Below are 26,147 nucleotides of genomic sequence, written 5' to 3' on the forward strand. Positions count from 1 at the left end.
ATCATGGGTCATTTTCATTAACCAAGAATTCATTTATTTATATCACCCACCCATTTAGTATCTCACTGGCCTTCCTTGTCCATGTGATAGCAACAGAAAAATAATGACTTTTGAAATCGTTATTTCTTTGTGATGGAATCAAGATTTATGTCATAATCTAGAAAATGTGAAGCAGGATGTAAATTTCAATGCAACCATTTTTAACAAAGTGGTGGCAATTGAAGGATAATTATCTTGTGGACTTGTTTTTTTCCTCCATATGCTTTATAACAATATTTCTCTCGGGTTGGCTTCAGAGCAAACGAGATGGGCTAGATCATTTTAATGTCAACTGGCCTGGCCCAATCAGTCCTGAACATACATTCTTTTTTGTTTTGAAAAGAATAAGTCATTTAAGTCTTCAGGAATGTGTTTTTAAAATAATTTGGATGTTAATGTAAGAAAATCAGGCTCGTTTCTTGCAAAATTAACTGGACCACAAAATAAAAAGTGTGGGCCAGTGGCTGATTCAGCTCTTTAATTAGTGATGGAGGAGGAATCTTATTTCAAGCAACACAAATGATTGGGAACTGCATCATATGACTACATATTTCAAGTGATAGGAGAAAAAGATCCAACAGTCAGTGTTTTGGATTGGGTTGTGCATTGTCATAGTACCAGAAGTATGCAATATACTGTATATATCATCCCTGTAACATTGATGTTTTGCCTGATACTTCAATGTTTTAACCAAAAAGCTGTCAAGTCCCTCAATGACCATATCAAGCTGTTCATATATGCATTGTTAAAGATGTTTATGTATTGTGAGTATAGACTGCTGTTTGATTGGCTGACGAGGGTCTATGATGACCAATCTAACACACCAATATGTTGATTGCCACACCCTCGTCATTCCTATAACCATGCATAGCTCAATTTAGCTCAGATGAAATATGATTATTTTATAAGAGACAGCTATATATATATGTATGGGTGTTGTGGTTCCTTCTCATGATACACCAAATCATTTCTATGTATGAATAGATTGGTATCGAAAGAAGACTCCACAGTTTGTGACATGAATTTGGTAATTAATGATTACATATTTATACCCCTTCGTAAGAGGTTTGGCTGGTAAATAGGAATCATCCTTTTGTTTGTCTGTTTTTACATGATCCTTGACTCCTAATTATATAAACAGTGTGTTAAATGTTTTGTAACTTGACACAGTGAATGTCAGGAAGAAAGGAATTTGCAATTTTTCCTGGAGTTGTGAATTAGAAATTTTAAGCTTTAATGTGAGTCAATATTGAACAATGTTTTGTCTTCTTTTCAGGTACAATGCTAAGAGGCGTCACTGGAGGAGGACGAAGCTGAAGATGTAAACTGATTTATTATAATTGCAACATCATTGGACACCACAGCCTCTTCTGACATTTGGAATAAATAATATCTTCAAGAAATTTACCGGCAGCATCAGAATAAAAATCTGGATGTGAAAGAAAGTTTCCAGAAGGCAGCAAAGACAAGTTAAAGACTTAGAATCAAGACATTGAATATGATGTGACCGATACAAATTTTACGACCCAAAGCTTCCCTGTTAAACATCTGTGGAATAAATCAGTCTTCAGCTATATAGTTTCTTGTTTTAATTAATGGATGCGTGTATATCTTAAGTGGGATGCAAAAAAACAAATCAATTTAGGCTAAAAAAAATATATTACTTGGTTCTCAGGCCCGCGCGCATCTCATGGAACCGTGCGCATTGCCAATTTTATCGTGAAAGTAATTAAAAACAAATCGTGAATGCGGCAGCCGCCCTCTTTAAAAAAAAAACACGGAAAATTGGTCCGCATGTCGTTTTTACTCGTTAGTCACCCAAGTCACGAAAACTCTTGAATAAAGGTAAGGATTGAGATACAGACAAGCGTTAAAATGATTGACTTATTAGTCTTGTGTACAAATGGGGCTTATTTCGATACAAATAAGGAATGGGGGGTTCGTGATTCTCGTCTGGAACATAGTGGGGGGGAATTTCGGAGGCTTGCTCTAAGATGGGTCTCTACACAACTATAAAGAGACAAGGTAATGTCCACAATGAACGTTTTACAAACTACACAATAAAAAAAAATCGCCCTTGTCTCGTTTTTGCCATGTAAAATGAAGAGAGAAAAAAATACCGCCCTGCCGCATCTATTTTGAAAAAAATTGGCCCGAGAACCAAGTAATTAATTTTATATGGCCTAAACGTGAAATGCTTTTACCTAAGTTTTAGTTATTTGATATTGAGTTTCAAATAAAGGAGACCTATTTCATCGCTTGAATATGTTACCAATTACACGTACATTTGTAAATCGCCTTATTATACGCCTGTCAAATATGACGCGAGTATTATGGTATGGGTTTGTCCGGCAATCTCCTACATTTTTCAACGGATCTCTTCGAAACTTGCTTTGTATACCATGATATGAAGTTGTCTCCCTTGATTGAAAGAATTTTGATTCAACAATTTTTGCAAAAGTTGTTGCCCTTTGTTCATTTCAGTATTTGATTTTTGTCTGGCAATCTCCTACATTTTTCAACGGATCTCTTTGAAACTTGGTATACATTATCATCATGATATAAACGAATTTTGTATAATAATGGGGGCTGAGCACAGGGCCCAATAGGGGAAATATAGCAAATTCTTTAAAATCCGTCTTCTGTAGGAATGAAAGGATTTTGTGTGGAGCACCCTGGGACCCGAGGGGCAGGGCCCAATAGAGGTAAAACCTTTAAAATCCTTCTACCATAGGGATTAAGGGATTTCATCCCAATTTAGTCTGGAGCATCCTTGGACCAAGGGGACTCAATTTTGTATAAGCAGTGGGTGTGGTCTCCCGGGGGAAGAAGGGCGGGGCCCAATAGGAGAAATAGAGGTAAAACCTTTAAACTCCTTCAACTAAATTAAGATTGAGGAATTGAGTCTGGAGCATCCTTGGGCCAAGGGTACTCAATTTTGTATGATACCCCCCTAGGGGCATAGGGGTGGGGCTCAGTTTGAAGTTACTTAATAGCACCTACCATGGAATGCTATATCGTTACTTCATATCAATTATTTTAAACATATTCGGATGAGCGATACAGGCCCTCTGGGCCTCTTATTTATAGCATGTCAGTTAACCACTTGGAATGATGCAGATCTTATTTCAATGTAAGAAAGTATATAACACTGGCATTTGACGGGCGTATATTCCGCCCCACGGTACTCTTTTGTTTTTGTTGGAGATCAATTTTAACGCTAATTTGGAGTAGACAAATTCTCAAATTTGAATATTCTTTAATAGTGATTTTTCTATTGAAATGTCATCCCTTTTAACTGCAAAATCCCAAGTAAAACGTATTTGGGAATTAAAACTTCAGGCATAGTTTAACAAAGAAATATAAAAATAAAGTGATTTTCATTTTACTACTGAATTTAATCATAATAAACCTTTTATCATTTAACAACATTTTCAAAAGTTGCTCTATTTTCACAATTTGAATGTCCAGAATTCTGGCACTGAACAGGTTTGGTATAATATTTAATATTATTTTAAACCTGATGGGGATGATTAAATCGCTCTTCAGCACATGCTTGTTCAACAATGAACCCTTGTTCCTGGGACTAACACAATAAATCAAACTGTATTGATAGATGAGTAAAAGGTTTAATTCCAGATATTAATTTGGTTTCAAATGTTTGAAAGATGGATAAGCTTTTGAAAATAACCTTCCACATTTCACATCCAGTAAATTCTGGAACAGCCCTAATGTAAACCAATCAATAGTTTCTGATGAAATGTCAAAATGTAAAAGCACTTTGTTGAGAAATATGGCAGTATTCCTAACAATTGTATGATCAACCAGTTTTATATCTTTTAGTTTGTTTTGCTCCAATTTAAGTACTTCGATAACTTTGTGTTTCAAATATTCATCACATCCCAACACAAACTCTGCTACATTAACATAGAAAGGTGGATAAATATGGACACAACACCATGCCACATTTCCCTTTTGAGTTTGCTGATAAAAAGGAAAGGATAGCCCGATACTGCACATCATAAAGTGTTATATATCAAATTTTAACTGCACAAGTTTGTGGACTGGTCCATGGTCCAGCATCAAATCCGAGAAGGATTTGGAAAGCAAAATGGTCATAAATATTTCTTGGAAATTACTTATAGGATCATGAAGGAACATTGTATGCATGTTGTCACTATTTGATGGAGAATACTCTAAATTGTTATTTAACTTGGTATGTATGATCATTTTTTTGATAGTTGTGTAAACTCTAATTGGAAATGGATCAGAATTTCTCCCACCCTTCACAGTTAAGTCTCCCGTTTTAGCCGGGAAAGATCAGCTCTTCATACCCTAGGGGGAGATAGCTTCGTGCCGATAAGCATGTGTTCAATTGTGACGTCATTAAAATGCGTCGACGGTAATTGTGACGTCGTCAAAAATGAATGACGATATTCATACCTAGTATGTGTTTTTGTTTATAATTACAAACAGACTTACTGTCGATGAAGTTGTGACTGAAATGATAAGATGGGAGAAAAATAATCAACCCCTAACTTCAGTGTAACAGAGAAATCTCCAACCCTCAGAGTGATATTTTTCGTTGTCAAACCCTCGGGTTAGACAACCAAAAACATCACCCCTCGGGTTGGAGATTTCTCTGTCACATCCTCAAGGTAGGGGAAGATTCTATTAATCTATTCTAGTGTAGAACAAGCCAAAGGAAGATCATGGTGTAACTTGGTTTGCATGATTTTATTTGTTTATTATTCATGTGCTTGTTCAATAACAGAACAGAGGAAAGAACTTACTTTGGTACATGTATAGCAACAACATTCCAATATCTGTCAATGGTGACAGTGGGTACCAATATCCCCATATAGCTACACCATGCTGTAAGAAATGTGACACATTTAACTAAAAAATGATTCTCTACTCTGGCTATTGGAAACAATAAATCTTGCTCAACTGAGATGAATGTTGTACCATGTAATTAGATATGAACAGGACTATACACCTGGGTGTTCACACTACATGGCGTTGAGATTGACGCGTAAATTCACGTCTCCGAGTGTAAGGGCGTTAATAATGATGAGTTGAAATCTGAAATATACAGAAATTCTTGACAGATCTACTCTTGACTTCTGCACAAAGGCACCACAATAAGTTATTGCTATGGGTCTTTAAAAGTTGTTAAAAGATTTTAACACATCCCATGACCCTTGCAACTTGGATAGTTGGTTAAGGTCATTTATTCAAACTCCAATGATATCCTTTCGTTCATCAAGCTATTGGGGAAATTTGGCTACTCGAGGCCTGTATGGATCTTAAGAAGAAGCCCTTTTAAGATCAAGGTATTATATTTCAATAAATAACCTATAGCCCTTCCCAAGAATGCTACTGAACAAATACAGTGACTTGTTGGGGGGGGGGGGGGGGGGGGGGGGCTCATGGTTCAAAAGAAGTTTTAACACATTGACCTATGGACGTAGGCATAAGTAACTTTTCGGTGCAAATAACAGGTACATGGCTTTGTTAACTTCGTACTACGCCTGAACAGGCGGAGACATGTAACAGATGATTTTACTCAGATTGGTTTTGCAAACATTGTAGCACTCTCTACAAGTAAGCTACTGGCCAAATGTCACGAGTCTAGATCTTTAGATTCTTCAGCAGGAATTTCTGAAAAGTTTTTCACATTATGACCTTAAATTGAATAACGGGTAATGGAAACCAGGTAACTTTACTACAGTGATGACAATAGGTAATTTAAATGTGGTACACACAATAACCTACACAAATGAAACGATTTCCAACAATTTATTCAAATCTTCATCACAAAGTACATACATGACCAGGTCTTGTAAAATGAAAAGTGTTCAGTGATCTGATACAAGTACCAGACATTACTCAAAGCTTTTCCTCACACCTCTACCAAATATATCATTATTACAGTGAGTTCCTTATACTTTGAAAAGTTGTCATTTTCATTTGAAAATTGGGATACACCCTGGAATGAACTTTGATGCCAACTTTAACTTTTAATTGTTTCATAAAACAATCATTTGCATAAAAAACTCTATTGTAAAACTTTAACATCCTTTAAAATCATGCAAACATTGTTTTTACTTTGCTAAATTTTGTACAGTGATCATGACAGCTTTATCAGTACTATTCAACCAGCAGGATGTCACAGTCTATGTGAATCCAGTTAGGTAGCCAAAATTATCCTTGTGTTCTAAGGATGCAACATTACACTTCACCAGGCAAGTGTATACTGCCAGTAAAACTTGTTTGGCTCTGAAGCTGTAACAACATGTAACAAGAATGTCTTCCATAAATGTTCTATAGATGATGATGCTCAATTCCTTTGGGAAAGACCGCAATCCGGGTTTGTTAATTGTCAAACTCAGTGTACACATTCCTTAGAATTTACTCTGACCATGCATAAGTAAAGCGATGATTAGTTCTTAAAATTCTCAAATCAATACAAGAGATCATTTAAGCTGTGTCAGGAAGGTGACCGGTCCACGAAGACGGGCGAGTCTGACTTTGTCTGTATCATATGTCCACCATGTTTCTGCCAAAGCTCTATAGCTTGTATCACAAGGACATCACCACTATCCCCTGGGATCTGTAAACAACAATATACTCTGGTACTTTCACTGCTTTCAGGGGTCATTTACACTACTACGAACACAGGGATTAATATGGTAAACAACAAAGTAGCAATTACACTCAGATAAATAATCTAGTTGAAAGTGGTACACCACAAACTGATAGTGCTTTAGTAACGTAATTTGACAAGAGGAAACATTCCCAGACAAAAATTTGATAAAAATAAATACTTAATATCAATTTATTTACTTACCTTAAGAAGATAATTCACCATGTCATCTCGACTGTTCATGCTCAACAAGGGGCGTTTGAAGGTCAAGAATATAGATACTGCCACATAGATAAGTATACTACAGGATCCTCCGATAACTTTATCCCAGACTCTGTAAGAACAAGACATTTTCTTACTGTAATGTATTATATTTACTGTGAGTATTGATATTAAAAATCAAACAAATTCTAGAGTTAAGTTTGATGAAATTGAGCTCACGAAGATATACGAGATGTGACAAAATTAACATATAGTATTAACACACTACCTTGGGATTTTATAGCTTGGCCTTCAAAGAAATTTATAACAAGTATAAATGTTATAGCTTCATTTATTTCATAAATCTGGACAACCTTAAACGGAATGCTGTTATTACTGAACCTGAGGAACTGACCTCACATACAGGTTTGGTTTTATTTTGTTTAACGTCTTATTAACAGCTAAGGTCATTTAAGGATGTGCCTCCATGTGTGTTGTGTAAGCGTGCATGCATGTATGTATACTGGAGAAGGTGTGTTGACCTCACATAGGCACAGTGTGTAACACAGCATCAAGTGGACAAAGATTTCTGTGTTTCTCAGGGGACGGAGAAGATAAGGAAGCAGACAAATGATTTCAGACACTTGCAACAGCACCTTTCAAATGAGGTATCAGGAAGAACATTGGAGAAGCATCGCCTGTACCAGTCGACCAGGGGTAGACAACCCCAGACATCATGTTTATTGAGGTGGTTGACAAGTCGCTGGTCTGTATCTTCCTTTTTCAGGTACTGAATTGTCTTCTCTGGCTATGGGCAAACAATATACAGATCTATACGACCATTTACATAAACGTTTTGTCTTCTTATAACAGGTAATTATTTACATTAATGTCATAAAACAAATTCAATTAGCTACTTATTTATAAACTACCAACTAAACCTAAATATCAAATTTGTTTTACGTTGATTTTTTTTTATCCTATTCACAATTAATCAGTAATTTTGAAGACCCATGAGATAAAGATTTACATAAAGAGATAACAAAGAGCATTTTTAAAGCAAGCTACGATGGCTATTTTGAATGTATATAAAAATAAACAGTCAAAGACTGTTTGGTGCTTTGAAAGCTCTGAGAGACAACTTGATAGCTTTAACCGTATAAGTCATCAAAGTTGTCAGACAGACTGATGTTTTTTATCCGTTATTAAGCCTGGTATAAAAAATAAAAGGTCAGTGATTGATAATACATGTAAATCATACAACCGTGCATTATAGGACTCACCAACTTTTGAAGTGACTCTTTACACTTGCTGAACAGTGTGTAAAACTTTGTGGTGATCCAGTACCCATCCACGTCGTCCTCCACGATACCGCTCACTGATGTTCCCATGGAAACAAGAGCTTTGTTCTCAGGATTTTTCTTTAAGGAAAACAATGTCTCATTACAGTATGATGATCGTAACATAACATTCAATATTTTGTCACTTTTATACATACCTATGACAAGAATATAAAGACCATGGAAAAACAAGACCATCTTACAATTACTGGTATTTAGATGATCAAAGACTTACCAGAGATAAATAGTCTATCATATGCATGGGAATGTGGAAATTCAACCAGAGGGTGCACTTTACAAAAAATGCAAATGCTTCCCCCTATTACTTAATTGTCCATTTGCTCTGTTAATGAAGTTAGGATTTAACAGCAGGGGTAGGCCAATAAAGTACACTGTATTTGTTTCCTGAATATACAACATACCAAATCATGATCCTCAAATGACAACATGCCAGTTTGTAGGAGATACATCTTTGTGTAGACTTCCCCCGGGGGAGTGTTACTGTTGATTCTCCTCATTACCATGAGAGCATGGTGTAGATTTTCATACTGCTGACGACGCTGACTCATCACAAATTCCGTTGATTTGGGATTTGCTGGAGTGATACCTGTTCAGACAAGGATACACACAAAAAAATTCACTACAAACTCAGTCCAAGTTAACATGTTCAACATATGGTCAGGTAATATACCAGTTATCTTTGGTAATACCTGGTCAGGCAATATACCAGTTACCTTAGGTAATACCTGGTCAGGCAATATCCCAGTTATCTTTGGTAATACCTGGTCAGACAATGTACCAACTATCTCTGGTAATAGTTGGTCAGACAATGTACCAACTATCTCTGGTAATACCTGGTCAGACAATGTACCAACTATCTTCGGTAATACCTGGTCAGACAATATACCAGTTATCTTTGGTAATACCTGGTCAGACAATATACCAGTTATCTTTGGTAATACCTCGTCAGACAATATACTTGTTATCTTTGGTAATACCTGGTCAGGCAATATCCCAGTTATCTTTGGTAATACCTGGTCAGACAATATACCAGTTATCTTTGGTAATACCTGGTCAGACAATATACCAGTTATCTTTGGTAATACCTGGTCAAGCAATATACCAGTTATCTTTGGTAATACCTAGTTATAAAGTATACAAGTTAGCTTTGGTAATACCAGGTTTAGCTAGTTAAATACCAGTCAACTTTGGTAATACATGGTCAGACAATATACTTGTTACCTTTGGTAATACCTGGTGAGACAACATACCAGTTATCTTTGGTAATACCTGGTTATAAAGTATACCAGTTAACTTTGGTAATACCAAGTTTAGCTAGTTAAATACCAATAAGCTTTCATAATACCTGAGCAGGTAATATACTGAATAGAACTGGCCACAGACCATGCCACACAGAGAAAGTATGTGATTGACTGGGATAACTGCAAAGTTTTGGACAGAGAGAGCAATCTGTTCAAGTGGCAGATAAAGGAAGCCCTCTGGATATGCTGCAGTGGGTCAGTTCTAAATCGAGATGAGGGGGATCAAAGACTCCCATATCTATGTCATAGATGTGCGAGAGTCTTTGAGCCCCCTCAGACCAAGTATTAAACAAAGCGTAGATGAATCGAGTCATTTTGGTACATATCTAACAACTATTGTACATACGCTTCGAGTGTAGCCAAATCAACATCGATTTGATGGACAACTCGTACACATTTTACACCTTTGTGTGCATACGCTTCACTGGCCATGGTCATTTGTCTGATGAAGGTGACAGTGTACATATCATACAAGTTCTCGAAATGTCACATAGAAGAAAGTCTTATTGGTTGTGTTAAAAGAACATTTCATAATCCATACTTACCAACCTGAAGAAAATGTTTAGAAATAACAAAATGAAATATTGTAATTTTGTTAATTATAGCAATATCTGACGTAAATACTTTTACCTAAAATGACTTTCCACAAATGAATCCTGTACATGGCTGGAACTTGAAATCTCAAACAGAACTGCCTCAGCTTTCCGATGTTCAGTGGTTGTTCTTTCAGAAGAATCTCCAGTGACTTCTTTTCATCCACTCCTCCAATTCCAAACTTTTCATAGTAATAAGTTCGGAAGTTTCTTTCATCATGTGCAGCCATCTAAATTCAACAGGCAATCAGGTATATCTAAAATTGCATATAAATATATCATGTTTTAATGGATGCATTAATTCATTTTTGTTGATAGACTGTAAATGTCAAATAGTCTAGAAAATTGGTGTTACAGTTACCATAGACTTGATGAACTGCATAGACTATGTGTTTTAGTGATGAGAATGCGTTGTACTAATCTATTGAAGACAGTTAATATACCTCAACTATCCATTGGTCAACATTGCATATTAAGGAGGAACATGCTGGTACGCCACATCATAATAAATCGAATGTTAATTAAATCTCCGCAACATCGCTCCTGCAACCTCTCTCACATGTTTGCTCATTTAGAGTGACCTCCCTTCCCGTATTCGGATACTCTCTAGATTTATTTTTGTTGATGGTTCATAAACGCAAAGGTATCTGAAAGTAACAGGAATGGCGGAAAATTTGAGAAATGAGGGAAAAAAGAGTTGTGTAGTTTAATTTCAAGCCGATGACATGTAATCAAGCCATGATTTCCCCCAATGTTGTTTGATTAATGTCACATCCAATGTACGTTCCAGTTTATAGTAGATTTTCTTTTATTGGAACGCATAGATCGTCTGCAAATGTCTTATTATTGATCTATAAACTATGATATTTTATGTTTCAAGTGACCGAATGTAATCTTACACGGAGTCCGAGATAATTTTTCACACTCAAAGTAGATATAGATTCTTTTGAATGTTTTGGAATTTCTAAACGTACCCTACTGCCCTTCACTTCAGCAGCAAAACAAAAAAAAGTCTTCCTACAGTATTTCTTTTTAATTTAACTTCTAGTGCAATCATGAAAATAACACTTAAGAGCTGAACCTCGATCGGGCTTCGTATCATTCTTCTTTTCTTCTTTTTTTTACGGGGGCTCCATCAATGTTGATGTTTATGTCCTCGGGGGTTCTATTACAGAGGCTTGAAAAGGGGGTTATTTACAGTGATTAGGTTGGGGTTTTTTGTGCAAGGTATAGATGAAAGATAAAAGCTGACGTATGTTTTTAGCATGTGATGAGGCTTCAAGGGCTGCATAGGGTAAGTGTGCCTTGAAGTCCTCTAGTGATATATCATGTATAAAGGTTTCCACCAAAATTCATAATATATTCTTTTTTCAGGTGACTAAATCATCCTCCTGATTTTTCGTTGCCTCGAGGTCTGACATGTCTGATGACAGTGATGATGAACTAATAGTGTTACCTCCTTCACCTGGAGCTTCCCAGCCGTCCTCGTCAACTGCTCAAGCTTTCCTCACTGAACCATCCTCACAGAGGACGTCCTCCAACTTAACCTTTGGCCGATCACTTCATAACTTCTTCCGACACAGAGAAGGATCTTCAGGGTCAAGAAGTGAACCCCCACTGCCATCCTTGATCATTCCAGAAGCAAATATTCTGGTGCCACATGCGAGTGGAAATAATGAAAATGTTGCAATAATACAGCCATTAATAGATCAGGTGTGTTATTGCCAAATTTGAACTCCTCGATACAATTTTATTTAAAATTTTGATACTACATGTTTAATTGGATATTTTACTGAAAATCAATGTAAGAGTTTATTAAAATTGTTGTATAGAGGGTGTCTTTACTGTAGTGGAACTGGACTGGGTCGATAATTCGCGACCAAGTAGCTCAATTGGTTAGAACGTCCTTCTGGAGTTCAGAAGGTCCCGAGTTTGAACCTCGGTCTGGCTGTTGCATTTCCCTTTCTCCTGTAACAAATTTGGCACTCAACGAAATATACCCATAGAAGGTTGTATAGAGTCTCTTGTGTCTTCGGGATTGAAGACTTGTTGAAGGAGGGTGGAATGTGGCGGAACTGGACTGGGTCGATCATCGGCGACCAGGTAGCTCAATTGGTTAGAGTTTCTGTCTAGAGTTCAGAAGGTCCCAAGTTCGAACCTCGGCCTGGCCTTTGCATTTCTCTTTCTCCTGTAACATAAATACCAAGTTATTGACAATATGAGCTTAGAAGTCTAGGTAATCCTTTTCATTTTTCAAGAATATTTTATGAAATTATTTTAGAAATACCATATACTGTTCCTTTCAAATCCCACAATTTCCTAACAACCTGTTTAATGTTTTTGGTATGAATGTGCTATTGCTTTTATAGTCTCCATATTATATAAAAAAAACTGTAGTGATTATATCTAGCTAAAAGGATGAAGCCACAAAAAGGGGTAATAAGCTGAATACTGCTAAGATTTGATGGTCTCACAAGGGAAATGCCCAGAAGGATATGTTTAAGTCCATGTTTTTCATTAGGAAACATGTGGAAAAAAAATATCAGATGATCTCGTTAAATCTTTTTTTTTGAAGATATCTTTATTTTCCCAAAATCGGAAACTGATTTTTAATATTTCTATACATTAAGTAAATGTAAGCTGATATCAGTGTATTTTTTCTATCTGCAGGATGTTGTAGACATTGATGACAGTTCCCGTGGCAGTGATGTGGTGGATGTGGAGTCCGGAAGTGATGAAAATTCTGATGTTGTAGAAATAGAGGGGGAAACTGCATCAGAAAATGAAGTAATTAATATTTAGGATTATAATCTGAAGTCAAAATAATATTTAAAATAATCAAGATTTTAAGGTTGTTTCAAAATAACTTATCAGTATTTAAATCCAAGTTTCACCAAAGTTGAGTGAAATTCTCTCTGTTTAATGTACCCGGAGATATCATGTTTAAATCAATCACAGTGAGATTCACACTTGTCGTCTGACTGATGATGTTGGTTCTCATATGACTTGCTGATGAAGACTATATCATGAACAGAAGTAAAGGAAATTATTTGAGTTCTCTGCATACAATATAAGCAATGCAAGGCTATTTTTGATATGAACAATAAAAACATTTCCAATCAAGTCACAATAACACAATGTCCTGAAGGTAAGTATTCTGACTGTTTTGTGGTACGGGAATCAAGTTTTTTGGTCTTGTGTCACAATTCATCAGTGTCAAGAAAAATATTTTTTCTGACTGTCTTGTGTTATGAAAAATCAGTGTACAGGAAGTGAGTCGGTCCTATATCAGAATTTATTTGTGACGTTTAATACATTAAGCTGCATCTTGTTTGCCAGTTATTGCATACTTTCAGTCCACTTCTTCAGACTTGACGTATCTATGTAGTTTATTTGATTGTGCTACAATTTTTGTCTGTGATAAACACTGCAGCCTGGTAGTCCTGCCGATCAAGAGGACAACACACAACAGGCTGGTCCCTCCTCTGGTGCAGCAACCCCAGGTCTTGCACCCCATGACCCCCAAAATGTCGCCTCCAACACCCCCATCCCTGGAACTTCTGCTGTAAGAACTTTGTCAACCAGCCATGACTCTCCAGCCGATTTCCGGTCACCCAAACGACGGAGAGTGGAATCGTCTGAAACGGAGACCACAAGTGGAGTGGGTCTTGCCACTTGTACTGATGATGATGATGACGACGGAAATGTAAGCTAACATTATACAATATAATACTGTACATCAGGTACTTTTCTCATTAGCAGAATTAATATTTTTCTGACAAAATCATAGCTTTTATATTCAGCATTTTTCATTTTTTGGGATTGAACAACTAGGGAATTTCATTTTAGCAACTACAAGCCACATACAAGCTGTAGTTCATTACAATCGAAAAACTTGTTTTTCCGAAACGGAAATATAAGTTGAGCCTATAAAATCAAAACCGGACATTGACATTGCTTCCACAATTTATTCTCTTGCTGCCAGGATGTGATTGAGTGTTAATAGAAATTATAATTAACACAAGAAAGCAAATTTCTTCACAATTGGATATAAAAATAATGGAAGTAGTCTAGAAGGTATTGGGTTAACAAGGACATCCCTTTAGAATTTTTACTTCTTTTTCTTCTTCTTGTTTGCCTTTTTGGAAGTATTGTGATATATTTATTTTCAAATCTTGATAGCTATATCCGAACTGTATTTTATGTGTAAATCTCCCTAAAATCCTTTAAAATATCAATAAATCTTCAATTTTGGATCTAACAAAGTAATTGGACGCTTCAGACGAGAGATAATACCATGTTATATGCAGGATAATTTATGTTTTAAATGTCTCACTGTGCTGTACACTGAATGAAACTCTTGTCTCTGGACTTTCTAGTCTTTTTGTTGTGGGAACATATCAAAACCTGTCAATGAAAACTGATAAAAATGCTAGCTAGTTATTGAGCAACAGTTGATTTTGCTTGTCATTTAATTCAATTGAATATCATTGATAATCATTCCTCTGCTTTCAATTCAAGGGAGGTAATAATCTGTCAATAATAGAGCTTAACTTGAACACTTGCTATGAAAAGCTTGATGTACAGTAAAGATGGACTTACTGGAGCGTAACATGGGAAACACTTTAACAGTTTGGAAGTCCATTTTTCATAATACAATTATAGTATTTGTGTGTCACAGTGTGTCCTAAAAGATGTGTTGTGAGTATTTACATATATTTTGTCTTCCACCAGTCTTGTTCAATTTGTACACATAACACAATTTGAATTGAACATAAAGTGAACACCCAGTGTAGCTGGAAAATCCAAGCAATGTACACTAGGATAGGATTTAAGTAGGTAATGCAATATTAAATTTGGCTAACCTGTGTATTTGTTAAACTTTGTTGTAGACTTGCCCGATTTGTTTTGAGGAGTGGACAACATCTGGTTCCCACAGACTAGCTTCCCTACGTTGTGGGCACTTGTTTGGACAAAGGTAGGAACACACAAAACTTTATCGAGCCTCTTAACAGTGTTGGAGCCATTTGCTAATGGAGTCTTATTAGAAGTCCTGATAATTAACTTTATTTTGTAAAACAGAAATCAACCTGAAATAACCTGTCTAAACATTGTTAAAACATTTTTCAAGCTGAAATCAAATGACTGGTGATAATTTCTATAATTAATGTCTCATTTACTTTATGTACTGTAGTTGTATAGACAAATGGCTGAGGGGTCAGGGAGGGAAGTGTCCCCAGTGTAATGCCAAGGCCAAGAGACAGGACATCAGACTATTGTATGCCAAGACTATCAAGGTAGGATCTCAACAGACAATGGCAATCCTACTGAAATCTCTGTTATTCACCAAATCAAAATGGACTTTTTTGCATTGAAAAAATGTGTTTTATAATGATTTTTGTTTGCAAGAGGACACACAGAAATAAGTTGAAATATCAAATTATGGAATGAAAATCTGTAGTGCAAATGTGATGTAAGTCGGTGAGAAAATATTGAGGTATTTACTGTAGCTTAGGAATATACCATTAATATGTGACTGCAATTAGAGGGTTTTTTTTTTCTACCAGTCTTAATATTCATCGCTATCCTTTATATACACCTTGTGCTATTGAGAATATGTGTTATGATCTCTTGATTGTCATGTTTGTTTTGTTACCCAGGCAATGGATACATCAGAGCGTGACCGTGCCCTGCAGGACCTAGAAAAGGAAAAGGAAGCGCGGCGGCGGTGCGAGATGGAGGCTGCTCAGACACGATTACAGTTTCAGCTGTCTGTAGAGGAGTGTAACAGACTGAAGGCCGAGCTAGAGAGAGTCAAACAGACAGTGCAGTCTCTCAGGTATGTGTGTCAGACAGAGCCAAACAGACAGTGCAGCCTCTCAGGTACATGTGTCAGACAGAGCCAAACAGACAGTGCACCCTCTCAGGTATGTGTGTCAGACAGAGCCAAACAGACAGTACGATCTCTCAGGTACATGTGTCAGACAGAGCCAAACAGACAGTACGATCTCTCAGGTATGTGTGTCAGACATGGTCAAACAGACAGTACGATCTCTCAGGTACATGTGTCAGACAGAGCCAAACAGACAGTGCAGCCTCTCAGGTATGTGTGTCAGACATGGTCAAACAGACAGTACGATCTCTCAGGTATGTGTGTCAGACAGAGCCAAACAGACAGTGCAGCCTCTCAGTGTGTCAGACAGCCAAACAGACAGAGCAGCCTCTCAGGTACATGTGTCAGACAGAGCCAAACAGACAGTGCAGCCTCTCAGGTACTTGTGTCATCCAAGCTGAGCTTCAGTGTCATACATTAACACACAAACAGTTGAATCCCTCAGGTTTGCAGAAATATATGAACACTTTTCGAGTTTAGATGACACAGGTAAGTTTGTTTTGTTTATGAACTTTTCAAAGTTACAAATGGTTCTTTCTAATCTGCTGTACTCAATGTACAGGAGGAGTTGTCTTTGAACTTGAAGATATGTAACGTGTGGGCGGTCACCCATCCAGCTACTGACCAAACTGGACCTTGCTGAACTAGTGAGTAGGTCCCCAGGTTATATCGCAAAGGCAGTATTTCCCCCTCAAATTCCTAAGCTGTTACAAATACACAATTACTCTATGTAAATTTTGTATCTAGCAAGACTGTATTTGGCTTGGCATAACTGCGTTCTATGTTTTAAAACGTATATTAAAATGGTACAATTTTATGAATGATTATATACACATAAATAAAAATGAACTTGAAACTGGACTGAAATTTGTGTGTCCCTACACTTAAGGGTTTATCAGTCTGACATCAACAACCTTGACTCTATTGTAGGTCTCAGTCATCATTAATCTTGACTCTATTGTAGGTCTCAGTCATCTAGTAGCAGCTTGCCCCTGACCCAGATCAGTCCTACAAAGCAGATCCAGGCCAGACTTAATGGTCAATTTATACTGGAGAAAACCATCAAGATTTGGGAGGTAATAACTGATAAATCAATAAGGAACAAGCTGGATATTTTATGAGCATGGTTGGGATGTACATATTCACTTGCCTACTTGCACTGTGAATGTGCTCAGTAGTTTTTATCGTTTTTAATATTTGTTTTGTTATATATGGAGCTGGTTAAAACTTTTGTTGTATGGCTGCATTAATTTATCAAATTATCTTCAGAGAAAATGTTTTAAAAGAGCTTACCAAATGATAATTACAAAAATATCAAATGAACACCTACTAAAGATGTTGTATAAGACCTATACCTATATATAAGGTTATCCAGCATGATCAAAATATGAAGCTTACCTTTGGCCCTTATTTTCATGTGGAATGAAAGCAAAATGAATTCTGTTGTTTTCAGGCAGGAAACTGTCGTGTGATGGACTATAGCTCATCTCTAGCAACACTGGTTGTGTCCCAGCCCTCCGCCAGTCCATTATTCCCAGGGTTTGGCATAAAAAAGGTTGGTTTGTCCTTGTTTATATACTCAGGTATTTTAAAGCTTGGCCAGCTGTTACAGGTCATTGCCCAATGGTCAGATCTTTGTACACCAACTGACCAGCTATTACAGGTATATCCTAATGGTTAGATCTTTCAACACTGACTGGTCAGCCTAGTTAGATCTTTAAACACCAGCTGGTCAGCCTTGGTCAGATATTTCTACACCAGTATAGCCATTACAGGTAAAGTCATGGCCCAATGGTCAAATATTTGCATACAATGCCAGCAATTACAGGTAAGGTCCTGGCCCAATGGTCAGATATTTTACACCAGACCAGCCATTACAGGTCATGGCCCAATGGTCAGATATTTGTACACCAGTTGGCAAGCTATTACAGGTCATGGCCCAATGGTCAGATCTTTAAACATCAGCTGGCCAGCCATTTCAGGTCATGGCCCAATGGTCAGATCTTTGTACACCAGGCCAGCCAATACACTGAATACAGGCCATCATGTCCAATGGTCAGATGTTTGTACACCAACTGGCCAGACATTTCAGGTCATGGCTCAATGGTCAGTTCTTTGAACACCAGGCCAACCAATAAAAGTCATTGCCCAATGGTCAGATGTTTGTCTTACTTTGTAAATTGTTTGTCTCACTTTGTCTGTACACTGTTTGTCTCCCTTTGTCTGTACACTGTTTGTCTCCCTTTGTCTGAACACTGTTTGTCTCACTTTGTCTGTACACTGTTTGTCTCACTTTGTCTGTACATTGTTCTCTCCCTTTGTCTGTTAATTTTTTTGTTAATTCTTTGTCTCCTTTTGTCTGTAAACTCTTTGTTTCACTTTGTAAATTGTTTCTCTCACTTTATCTGTACACTGTTTCCCTCACTTTATCTGTACACTGTTTCCCTCACTTTGTCTGTACACTGTTTGTCTCCCTTTGTCTGAACACTGTTTGTCTCACTTTGTCTGTACATTGTTTCTCTCCCTTTGTCTGTTAATTCTTTGTCTCCTTTTGTCTGTAAACTCTTTGTTTCACTTTGTAAATTGTTTCTCTCCATTTGTCTGTTAATTCTTTGTCTCCTTTTGTCTGTAAACTCTTTGTTTCACTTTGTAAATTGTTTCTCTCACTTTCAACTCTGTTTTCTCAGGTCAGTATGATGGATTTTAAGACGTGCCAGTATTTGACGCTCCACACCAAAGCCATCCGTGACGTTTGTTTTCATCCTTTGGTGGATGATGGCATGCTGCTAAGTGCTTCCATGGACAAAACTGTCAAAATGACAAGCGTCATTAGTAATGCTGTTGTACAATCGTAAGTTCAAAACAAAAATACCATCAAGTGATAAGCATGATCAGTGACACTGTAGTACAATCATAAGTTTACCTTCAAAATGACAAGTGTGGGCAGTAACATTGTTGACTACAATCAAAAGTTTACCATCGAAAATAGTGTGGAAGCAGTGGTAATGGGAGAAATTACAATGTATTTAAATATTGTTTTATTATCAAACAAGAAAATTTTTGCCCTTTAAGTTATTCTGTGTGAATATCTATTTCATCCCTGGCATATACGTATTTGGGCTTTGAGATTTATTGACTATGTATTGGAATCCAGAAGTTGTTTTTTGTTTACCAGATTATTGAAGTACAAATTAACATGAGCATTCTTCACTGATTTTATCAGTTAGAGGTAATTATGATGTTGAACAACCTTATAATGTTAGGTACGAGACGCCACAGCCGGTGTGGAGCTGTGTGTGGAACACGGATGACCGGAACTACTTCTTCTCCGGTCAGAGTAACGGCACTGTCCTGGAGTTTGATATCAGGAACACTGCACAACATCTCCGGGAACTGAACACAGAAGGTCACAGGTCACCAGTCGTGTCCCTGGAGTACATCCCTAGGGATCCACAGGCAATCTTCAGGTAGTTCAACCCAGAGATAAATCACTGGGCACACACTTAGATAATAAAACACTGGGCCCACACTGACATGATAAATCTCTTTGATTTCCTATTTTCAATCACTGACATTGTCATTTTCATCCAATAATTCAGAGAGACCTTTTTTTGGTATTCTATGATTATTTTGTACTTGGCTGACACGTTTTGAAAATAATCAAAGCTAGATTTTGCTATTTGTCTGCGGAATAAAAAGAAGTTATAAAACATTCAATTTGATCATATGTCATTACAAACGAATTTACTATATTAGGACTTATATAGTGATCATTTAGACTCTGTTTACTGTGTATTCTAGGAGTTATATAGTAATCATTTACACTTTACTTTTTATTTCAGACCGGGGGGTATTCTAGTGGGTCAGTTGGCCCAGGTCAGTTTCTATGAGCACAGAGCAGATGATCAGTACAGATTACATATGCTGCCCTTGGACGGTGAGTAGGTCTTTAACTCACTTTCAAAAAAGGATGATTTATTCCTCATAGCTAACCTGTGATCACCCTATATGAGAGAAATGTAAACACTCTCTACACTGTTTGAACCCTGGCGAGATGTAGGCACAGATTCACCCCTGGCATCAAGGGCAACTTGTATGAGACCTGTGATGTGTTTGTATAAGGGACTTTATCAAGTCTGTACATTGACCAGGTCTGTGTTGTGTTTGTTTTAGGGACTTTATCAAGGTTGTATGTTGACAAGGTCTGTGAATATCTGTTTTAGGGACTTTATCAAGTCTGTATGTTGACCAGGTCTGTGAGTGCCTGTTTTAGAGATTTTATCAAGTCTGTATGTTGACCAGGTCTGTGATGTGTTTGTTTTAGGGATTTTATCAAGTCTGTATGTTGACCCGGTCTGTGATGTGTTTTTTTAGGGACTTTATGAAGTGTGTATGTTGAACAGGTCTGTGATGTGTTTGTTTTAGGGACTTTATCAAGTCTGTATGTTGACCAGGTCTGTGATGTGTTTGTTTCAGGGACTTTATCTAGTCTGTATGTTGACCAGGTCTGTGATGTGTTTGTTTTAGGGACTTTATCAAGTCTGTATGTTGACCAGGTCTGTGTTGTGTTTGTTTTAGGGATTTTATCTTGTCTGTATGTTGACCAGGTCTGTGATGTGTTTGTTTTAGGGATTTTATCAAGTCTGTATGTTGACCAGGTCTGTGAGTGCCTGTTTTAGAGATTTTATCAAGTCTGTATGTTGACCAGGTCTGTGATGTGTTTGTTTTAGGGAATTTATCAAGTCTGTATGTTGACCCGGTCTGTGATGTGTTTGTTTTAGGGATTTTACCAAGTCTGTATGTTGACCAGGTCTGTGATGTGTTTGTTTTAGGGACTTTATCAAGTCTGTATGTTGACCAGGTCTGCGTTGTGTTTGTTTTAGGGACTTTCTCAAGTCTGTATGTTGACCAGGTCTGTGTTGTGTTTGTTTTAGGGATTTTATCAAGTCTGTATGTTGACCAGGTCTGCGTTGTGTTTGTTTTAGGGATTTTATCAAGTCTGTACGTTGACCTGGTCTGTGATGTGTTTGTTTTAGGGATTTTATCAAGTCTGTATGTTGACCAGGTATGTGATGTATCTGTATTAGGGACTTTATCAAGTCTGTGTGTTGACCAGGTCTGTGAGTGTCTGTTTTAGAGATTTTATCAAGTCTGTATGTTAACCAGGTCTGTGATTTATTTGTTTTAGGGCCTTTATCAAGTCTGTATGTTGACCAGGTCTGTGATGTGTTTGTTTTAGGGACTTTATCAAGTCTGTACGTTGACCAGGTCTGCGTTGTGTTTGTTTTAGGGATTTTATCAAGTCTGTATGTTGACCCGGTCTTTGATGTGTTTGTTTTAGGGACTTTATCAAGTCTGTATGTTGACCAGGTCTGTGAGTGTCTGTTTTAGAGATTTTATCAAGTCTGTATGTTAACCAGGTATGTGATGTATTTGTTTTAGGGATTTTATCAAGTCTGTATGTCGACCAGGTCTGTGATGTGTTTGTTTTAGGGACTTTATCTAGTCTGTATGTTGACCAGGTCTGTGACGTGTTTGTTTTAGGGACTTTATCAAGTCTGTACATTGACCAGGTCTGTGAGTGTCTGTTTTAGGGACTTTATCAAGTCTGTATGTTAACCAGGTCTGTGATTTATTTGTTTTAGGGACTTTATCAAGTCTGTATGTTGACCAGGTCTGTGCTTTGTTTGTTTTAGGAACTTTATCAAGTCTGTATGTCGACCAGGTCTGTGAGTGTCTGTTTTAGAGATTTTATCAAGTACGTATGTTGACCAGGTATGTGATGTATCTGTATTAGGGACTTTATCAAGTCTGTATGTTGACCAGGTCTGTGAGTGTCTGTTTTAGAGATTTTATCAAGCCTGTATGTTGACCAGGTCTGTGATGTGTCTGTTTTAGGGACTTTATCAAGTCTGTACGTTGACCAGGTCTGTGATGTGTTTGTTTTAGGGACTTTATCAAGTCTGTATGTTGACCCGGTCTGTGATGTGTCTGTTTTAGGGACTTTATCAAGTCTGTGTTTTGAGCCCACCACCAGAAACCTGCTAGCAAGTTTCAAACCAAATTCTAAGTACCCAACAACTCGACATCAGGTATGTATACAAAATCGTACAGTATCATTACTGTGAAGATTAAGTCATGCATTATTGAACATAAAATGGTAATGGTAAGAACTGCTTGCTATTTTGTAATGCTTTTATTACCAAGAAAGAAATTGAGAATAATTATACCAGTAAAGATGGCTGTAGTGTTCTATCATTTTGACAAGAGAAACAAGTACAGATCTGTTTATTGTACATTAGGGTACATCTGGCCTGATAGTTAACTAATAAACTAGAAAGACTGAAGATAATATTTAACCTTAATTATTGTTGTGCTTTATAGATATATCGTGATTTCATTAGGTAAATATGACAGTATAATGGGAGATTATATAATGTAAATGATGTCACTCTTTGCCGTTATACCAAATATGTATTGAAAAACAACGGACCAAAGAATCAAGAAAATGAACATTTATTGGTTAAACACAAACCTGTTGATTTTGCATGGTCTACAGATGTGTGAGATGTCATCAGCCACTCTCAACATGGAGGCAGACCTTGTATGTACCTGTAATGTGATCCAAACTTTCCATGGAGGACGCACCCAGGCTATGTTGTCTAACTCACTCCTCCTTCCCCATCCTGGGGACAACAGCAGACTTCTTGTATGTGCCGGGGAGGAGGCCTCTTCTGCTGTAAGTAAAATTTTCCTGTTACTTTTCTGCCAAACCTAATGACACCAGTCAACACCAGGGGACGGGGTTCCTGCCCCACTCACTAGTTCTCCTATACCTGATGACACCAGTCAACACCAGGGGACAGGGGTTCCTGCCCCACTCACTAGTCCTCCTATACCTGATGACATCAGTCAACAACAGGGGATGGGAGTTCCTCTGTCCCACTCATCAGTTCTCCCCAACCTGATGACATCAGTCGACACCAGGGGACGAGGGTTCCTCTGTCCCACTCGCCAGTTCTCCTAAACCTGACAACATCAGTTGACAACAGGGGATGGGGGTTCCTCTATCCCACTCACCAGTCCTTCCTCACCTGATGACATCAGTAGACAACAGGGGACAGAGGTTCCTGTCCCACTCACCAGGTCTACCTTACCTGATGACATCAGTAGACAACAGGGGATGGGGGTTCCTGTCCCACTCACCAGTTCTCCCTAACCTGATGACATCAGTCGACAACAGGGGACAGAGGTTCCTGTCCCACTCACCAGTTCTACCTAACCTGATGACATCAGTCGACAACAGGGGACAGAGGTTCCTGTCCCTCTCACCAGTTCTCCCCAACCTGATGACATCAGTAGACAACAGGGGACGGAGGTTCCTGTCCCACTCACTAGTTCTCCCTAACCTGATGACATCAGTCAACACCAGGGGATGGGGGTTCCTGTCCCACTCACCAGTTCTCCCTAACCTGATGATATCAGTCAACACCAGGGGATGGGGGCTCCTGTCCCACTCACCAGTTCTCCCTAACCTGATGACATCAGTCAACACCAGGGGGACGGGGGTTCCTGTCCCACTCACCAGTTCTCCCTAACCTGTCAACATCAGGAGAGGAAGCTTGTTTTAGTTCCCTATTTCACTTTATCTGATCTGATGATATCAGCTAACCTGTGTACCACACCAAACACCAAAACCAACTGACAGTATCCGTATCATTAAAAGTAAATAATTAAGGCCTTCCAGAGTACAAAGCCTTTTTCTTTTGTAATTTCCTGAACAAAATATTGTCAGCATCAATTAACAGATCTAGTTAAGGTAAGAAGTATTCAGTAAAACAAGCTTGCCTATAACAAAGCGATATTTGTGTCTCTTGGTCTAATCTTTTAAACATCAAACTGTGTTATGTTTACAGTGAACTTATCTATTATTTGTTTATTTCCTCTCCATTTCGCAAGTTTCCCCGTCTGTTTACAAGGTCATTTAATCATGCACATACCTGTATGATGTCCTTTACAAGGTAACATGTGTATGCCTGTATAAATTTGTGTATTTCTGTATGATGTTATTGCTTTTACTTACAGATGCATGTATGGGATTGTGGAACCAGCCAGATGAGCCAGAGAATTCACACAGGTGGCGTGGTGGTTGATATTTGTGCAGTTCGCAGCAACCAAAATGACTATGTCGCTGCTCTCACAGAAAAACAGGTCAAGATACATAGGTGGTCATGAGCAGAAAATCAGTTATTTATGGAATTATACAGCTTTCGTGTATTGTGGAGTAGGCATGGTGAGGAAATCCTGTACTATCAGCATCACCATGTTACTAACCTGATACACTGAAGGAATGGTGAGGATCCCGGACAAGCATGAGAAATAATCTCATAGACTAGAGTACTGGGCATGCGAGTGCTATATGTTTGGTTACCTACCCTCAGTGCTCAGACGTCTCCAATTGTGATAAATTGTGGCTTGATATTGTGACATTATTTCTTATAGACATAGAAGTAAACATTCCTAAACACATATATGTATGCTCACTTTGAACTTAAATGTGAGCCGAGAATATGTTACTATACCAGGTTATTAGAAAGTTTATCATCATGCAGAATACACCTGATAGGAAACGTAACAGCCAAATTTTATCAGTAACTGTAATCTTGGTTAAACTGACTTTGAACACAGTGAATGTACTCATGTCTATTTTTGCATATCACCTACTTAACATCACCCTCTATGATGTCACAATGAAGCCAACAGCCATGACATCATACACTTAATAATGGCATTGTGATGTCACGTTGAATACATTAGACATGGAGACAACATGACAATGCTGATTACACAACAATGGTCGGAGAAAACAGCTTTTTCACAGACGTTTGCAAAATTCTTGCTTTTGTGATATAAAAGGATCTTGAACTTATTTCTGTTTCAATTGATTTCTGAAACTTCGTCTCTAATTTTTCTTCCAAGCTCTTCAGAGCCTCACAAAAACGAAAACTTATAGACGTAATACATAAAGATTAAGATTATATGAAGTGGAAGCTCATTTCTCATACTATATGATAGCAACTACCTCTAGCTATTACATGTATTACCATCTTGTGTTCATACTTAATACCAATATCATCACTTGACTGTGTTCCATGTTTATGCTTTCACGTGGTGGATGTAATTCAAAGGATACATTTATGTACCTGTATAAGCAAGCATAAAAGAGATGAACTACCGGTAGTACAAATGTATGTGTGTAATTCAAACTGCCGTACAAAGTCCCTCCTCTACTGAGTATTTCATTGGCCCTATTTGATCTTTTAGTCAGAATGGTAAGTTGACCGGTATTATGCATTGCCTTTAAACGTTAAATTGTTTCCTTGTAATTTTTAACTTTATGATATGAATTATTCAAGATACATGCCCAGGAAAGCTGCCCGTATCTTGTGTATTAAGTCATAACAGAGGAAAACTTGTCTCGGCAGTGCACACCTTAAAAATTACTCTACAATATCCTGCAAGACACAGAAGCCTGTGATAAGTATGTATGATTGTATTCATGAACTTGTACAGTGTATATCAGATATGTGTTGTAAACGGTATATCAGGTATGATCAGGTATGTGTTGTAAAGGGTATATCAGGTATGTGTTGTAAAGGGTATATCAGCTGGCATGTGTTGTATAGTGTATATCAGGTATGTGTTGTACAGTGTATATCAGGTAGTTGTTGTACAGTGTATATCAGGTATGTGTTGTAAAGGGTATATCAGCTGGTATGTGTTGTACAGTGTATATCAGGTATGTGTTGTACAGTGTATATCAGGTATGTTGTGTAAAAGAATATGTACAATATACAGCGTAGCCAAAACGACTTCGATTTTTGTGGACAACTTGTACACATTTTACACCTTTGTGTGCATACGCTTCACTGGTCATTTGTCTGATGAAGGTGACAGTGTACATATCATAATAGCTATAGTCATCGAAACGTCACATAGAAATTTGTATTGATTGTTAAAAAAGAACTTTTCATAATATGTACAAAATATATGTTTTGTAAACTGTATGCACTGTGTTTGTGTACATGTGTTGTAATTTCACATGCTCTC

The 26,147-nt window shown here is 37.5% G+C and overlaps 2 protein-coding genes across 7 annotated transcripts; one reads left to right on the forward strand and one right to left on the reverse strand.

The window, feature by feature from the left end:
• Nucleotides 1-5,826: 5,826 nt before the first annotated feature.
• On the reverse strand, nucleotides 5,827-10,720 carry LOC110450251 (TBC1 domain family member 7-like). 3 transcript variants are annotated; one of them, XR_002462956.1, is made up of 8 exons: nucleotides 10,588-10,720; nucleotides 10,182-10,374; nucleotides 8,652-8,836; nucleotides 8,173-8,310; nucleotides 7,546-7,697; nucleotides 6,893-7,022; nucleotides 6,364-6,655; nucleotides 5,827-6,256 (listed from the first exon to the last, which is right to left on the reverse strand). XR_002462956.1 is itself a non-coding variant. In XM_021497689.1 (7 exons), the coding sequence occupies exons 2-7, from the start codon at nucleotides 10,372-10,374 to the stop codon at nucleotides 6,533-6,535; spliced, it is 921 nt and encodes a 306-aa protein (XP_021353364.1). In that variant the 5' UTR covers nucleotides 10,588-10,720; the 3' UTR covers nucleotides 5,827-6,532. The 3 variants fall into 3 exon arrangements, 2 of the variants coding, with proteins under 2 accessions (XP_021353364.1, XP_021353365.1); XM_021497689.1 differs by having other exon boundaries at nucleotides 5,827-6,655; XM_021497690.1 differs by having other exon boundaries at nucleotides 5,827-6,655; nucleotides 10,182-10,401.
• A 75-nt stretch (nucleotides 10,721-10,795) lies between these two features.
• On the forward strand, nucleotides 10,796-26,024 carry LOC110450252 (E3 ubiquitin-protein ligase RFWD3-like). Of its 4 annotated transcripts, none has more exons than XM_021497691.1 (15): nucleotides 10,796-10,923; nucleotides 11,519-11,857; nucleotides 12,815-12,931; nucleotides 13,578-13,850; nucleotides 15,037-15,122; nucleotides 15,339-15,441; nucleotides 15,805-15,983; nucleotides 17,002-17,113; nucleotides 17,491-17,592; nucleotides 18,725-18,888; nucleotides 19,301-19,504; nucleotides 19,880-19,974; nucleotides 22,038-22,129; nucleotides 22,597-22,776; nucleotides 24,123-26,024. In XM_021497691.1, exons 2-15 carry the CDS (start codon nucleotides 11,564-11,566, stop codon nucleotides 24,270-24,272), a joined length of 2,151 nt encoding a protein of 716 aa, XP_021353366.1. In that variant the 5' UTR covers nucleotides 10,796-10,923; nucleotides 11,519-11,563; the 3' UTR covers nucleotides 24,273-26,024. The 4 variants fall into 4 exon arrangements, with proteins under 4 accessions (XP_021353366.1, XP_021353369.1, XP_021353368.1 ...); XM_021497692.1 differs by having other exon boundaries at nucleotides 10,804-10,871; XM_021497694.1 differs by lacking the exons at nucleotides 22,038-22,129; nucleotides 22,597-22,776; nucleotides 24,123-26,024 and adding an exon at nucleotides 21,125-22,031.
• The last annotated feature ends 123 nt before the right edge of the window (nucleotides 26,025-26,147 follow it).

Source organism: Mizuhopecten yessoensis, unplaced genomic scaffold (assembly GCF_002113885.1).
Source record: "Mizuhopecten yessoensis strain PY_sf001 unplaced genomic scaffold, ASM211388v2 scaffold5141, whole genome shotgun sequence".
NCBI classification, from domain to species: Eukaryota; Metazoa; Mollusca; class Bivalvia; order Pectinida; family Pectinidae; genus Mizuhopecten; species Mizuhopecten yessoensis.

Bases quoted from the DNA above. Each gene is read 5' to 3' on its own strand.
- LOC110450251 (XM_021497689.1), bottom strand. From the start codon at position 10,374: ATGGCTGCACATGATGAAAGAAACTTCCGAACTTATTACTATGAAAAG. The intron at 8,311-8,651 runs GTATGTTGTATA...TTTTCCTTAAAG, and splicing joins CATTTGAGGATCATGATTTG to AAAAATCCTGAGAACAAAGC. The intron at 7,698-8,172 runs GTGAGTCCTATA...GTTTGCCCATAG, and splicing joins AAGAGTCACTTCAAAAGTTG to CCAGAGAAGACAATTCAGTA.
- LOC110450252 (XM_021497691.1), top strand. From the start codon at position 11,564: ATGTCTGATGACAGTGATGATGAACTAATAGTGTTACCTCCTTCACCT. The intron at 15,442-15,804 runs GTAGGATCTCAA...TTTGTTACCCAG, and splicing joins TGTATGCCAAGACTATCAAG to GCAATGGATACATCAGAGCG. The intron at 17,114-17,490 runs GTAATAACTGAT...TGTTGTTTTCAG, and splicing joins AAACCATCAAGATTTGGGAG to GCAGGAAACTGTCGTGTGAT.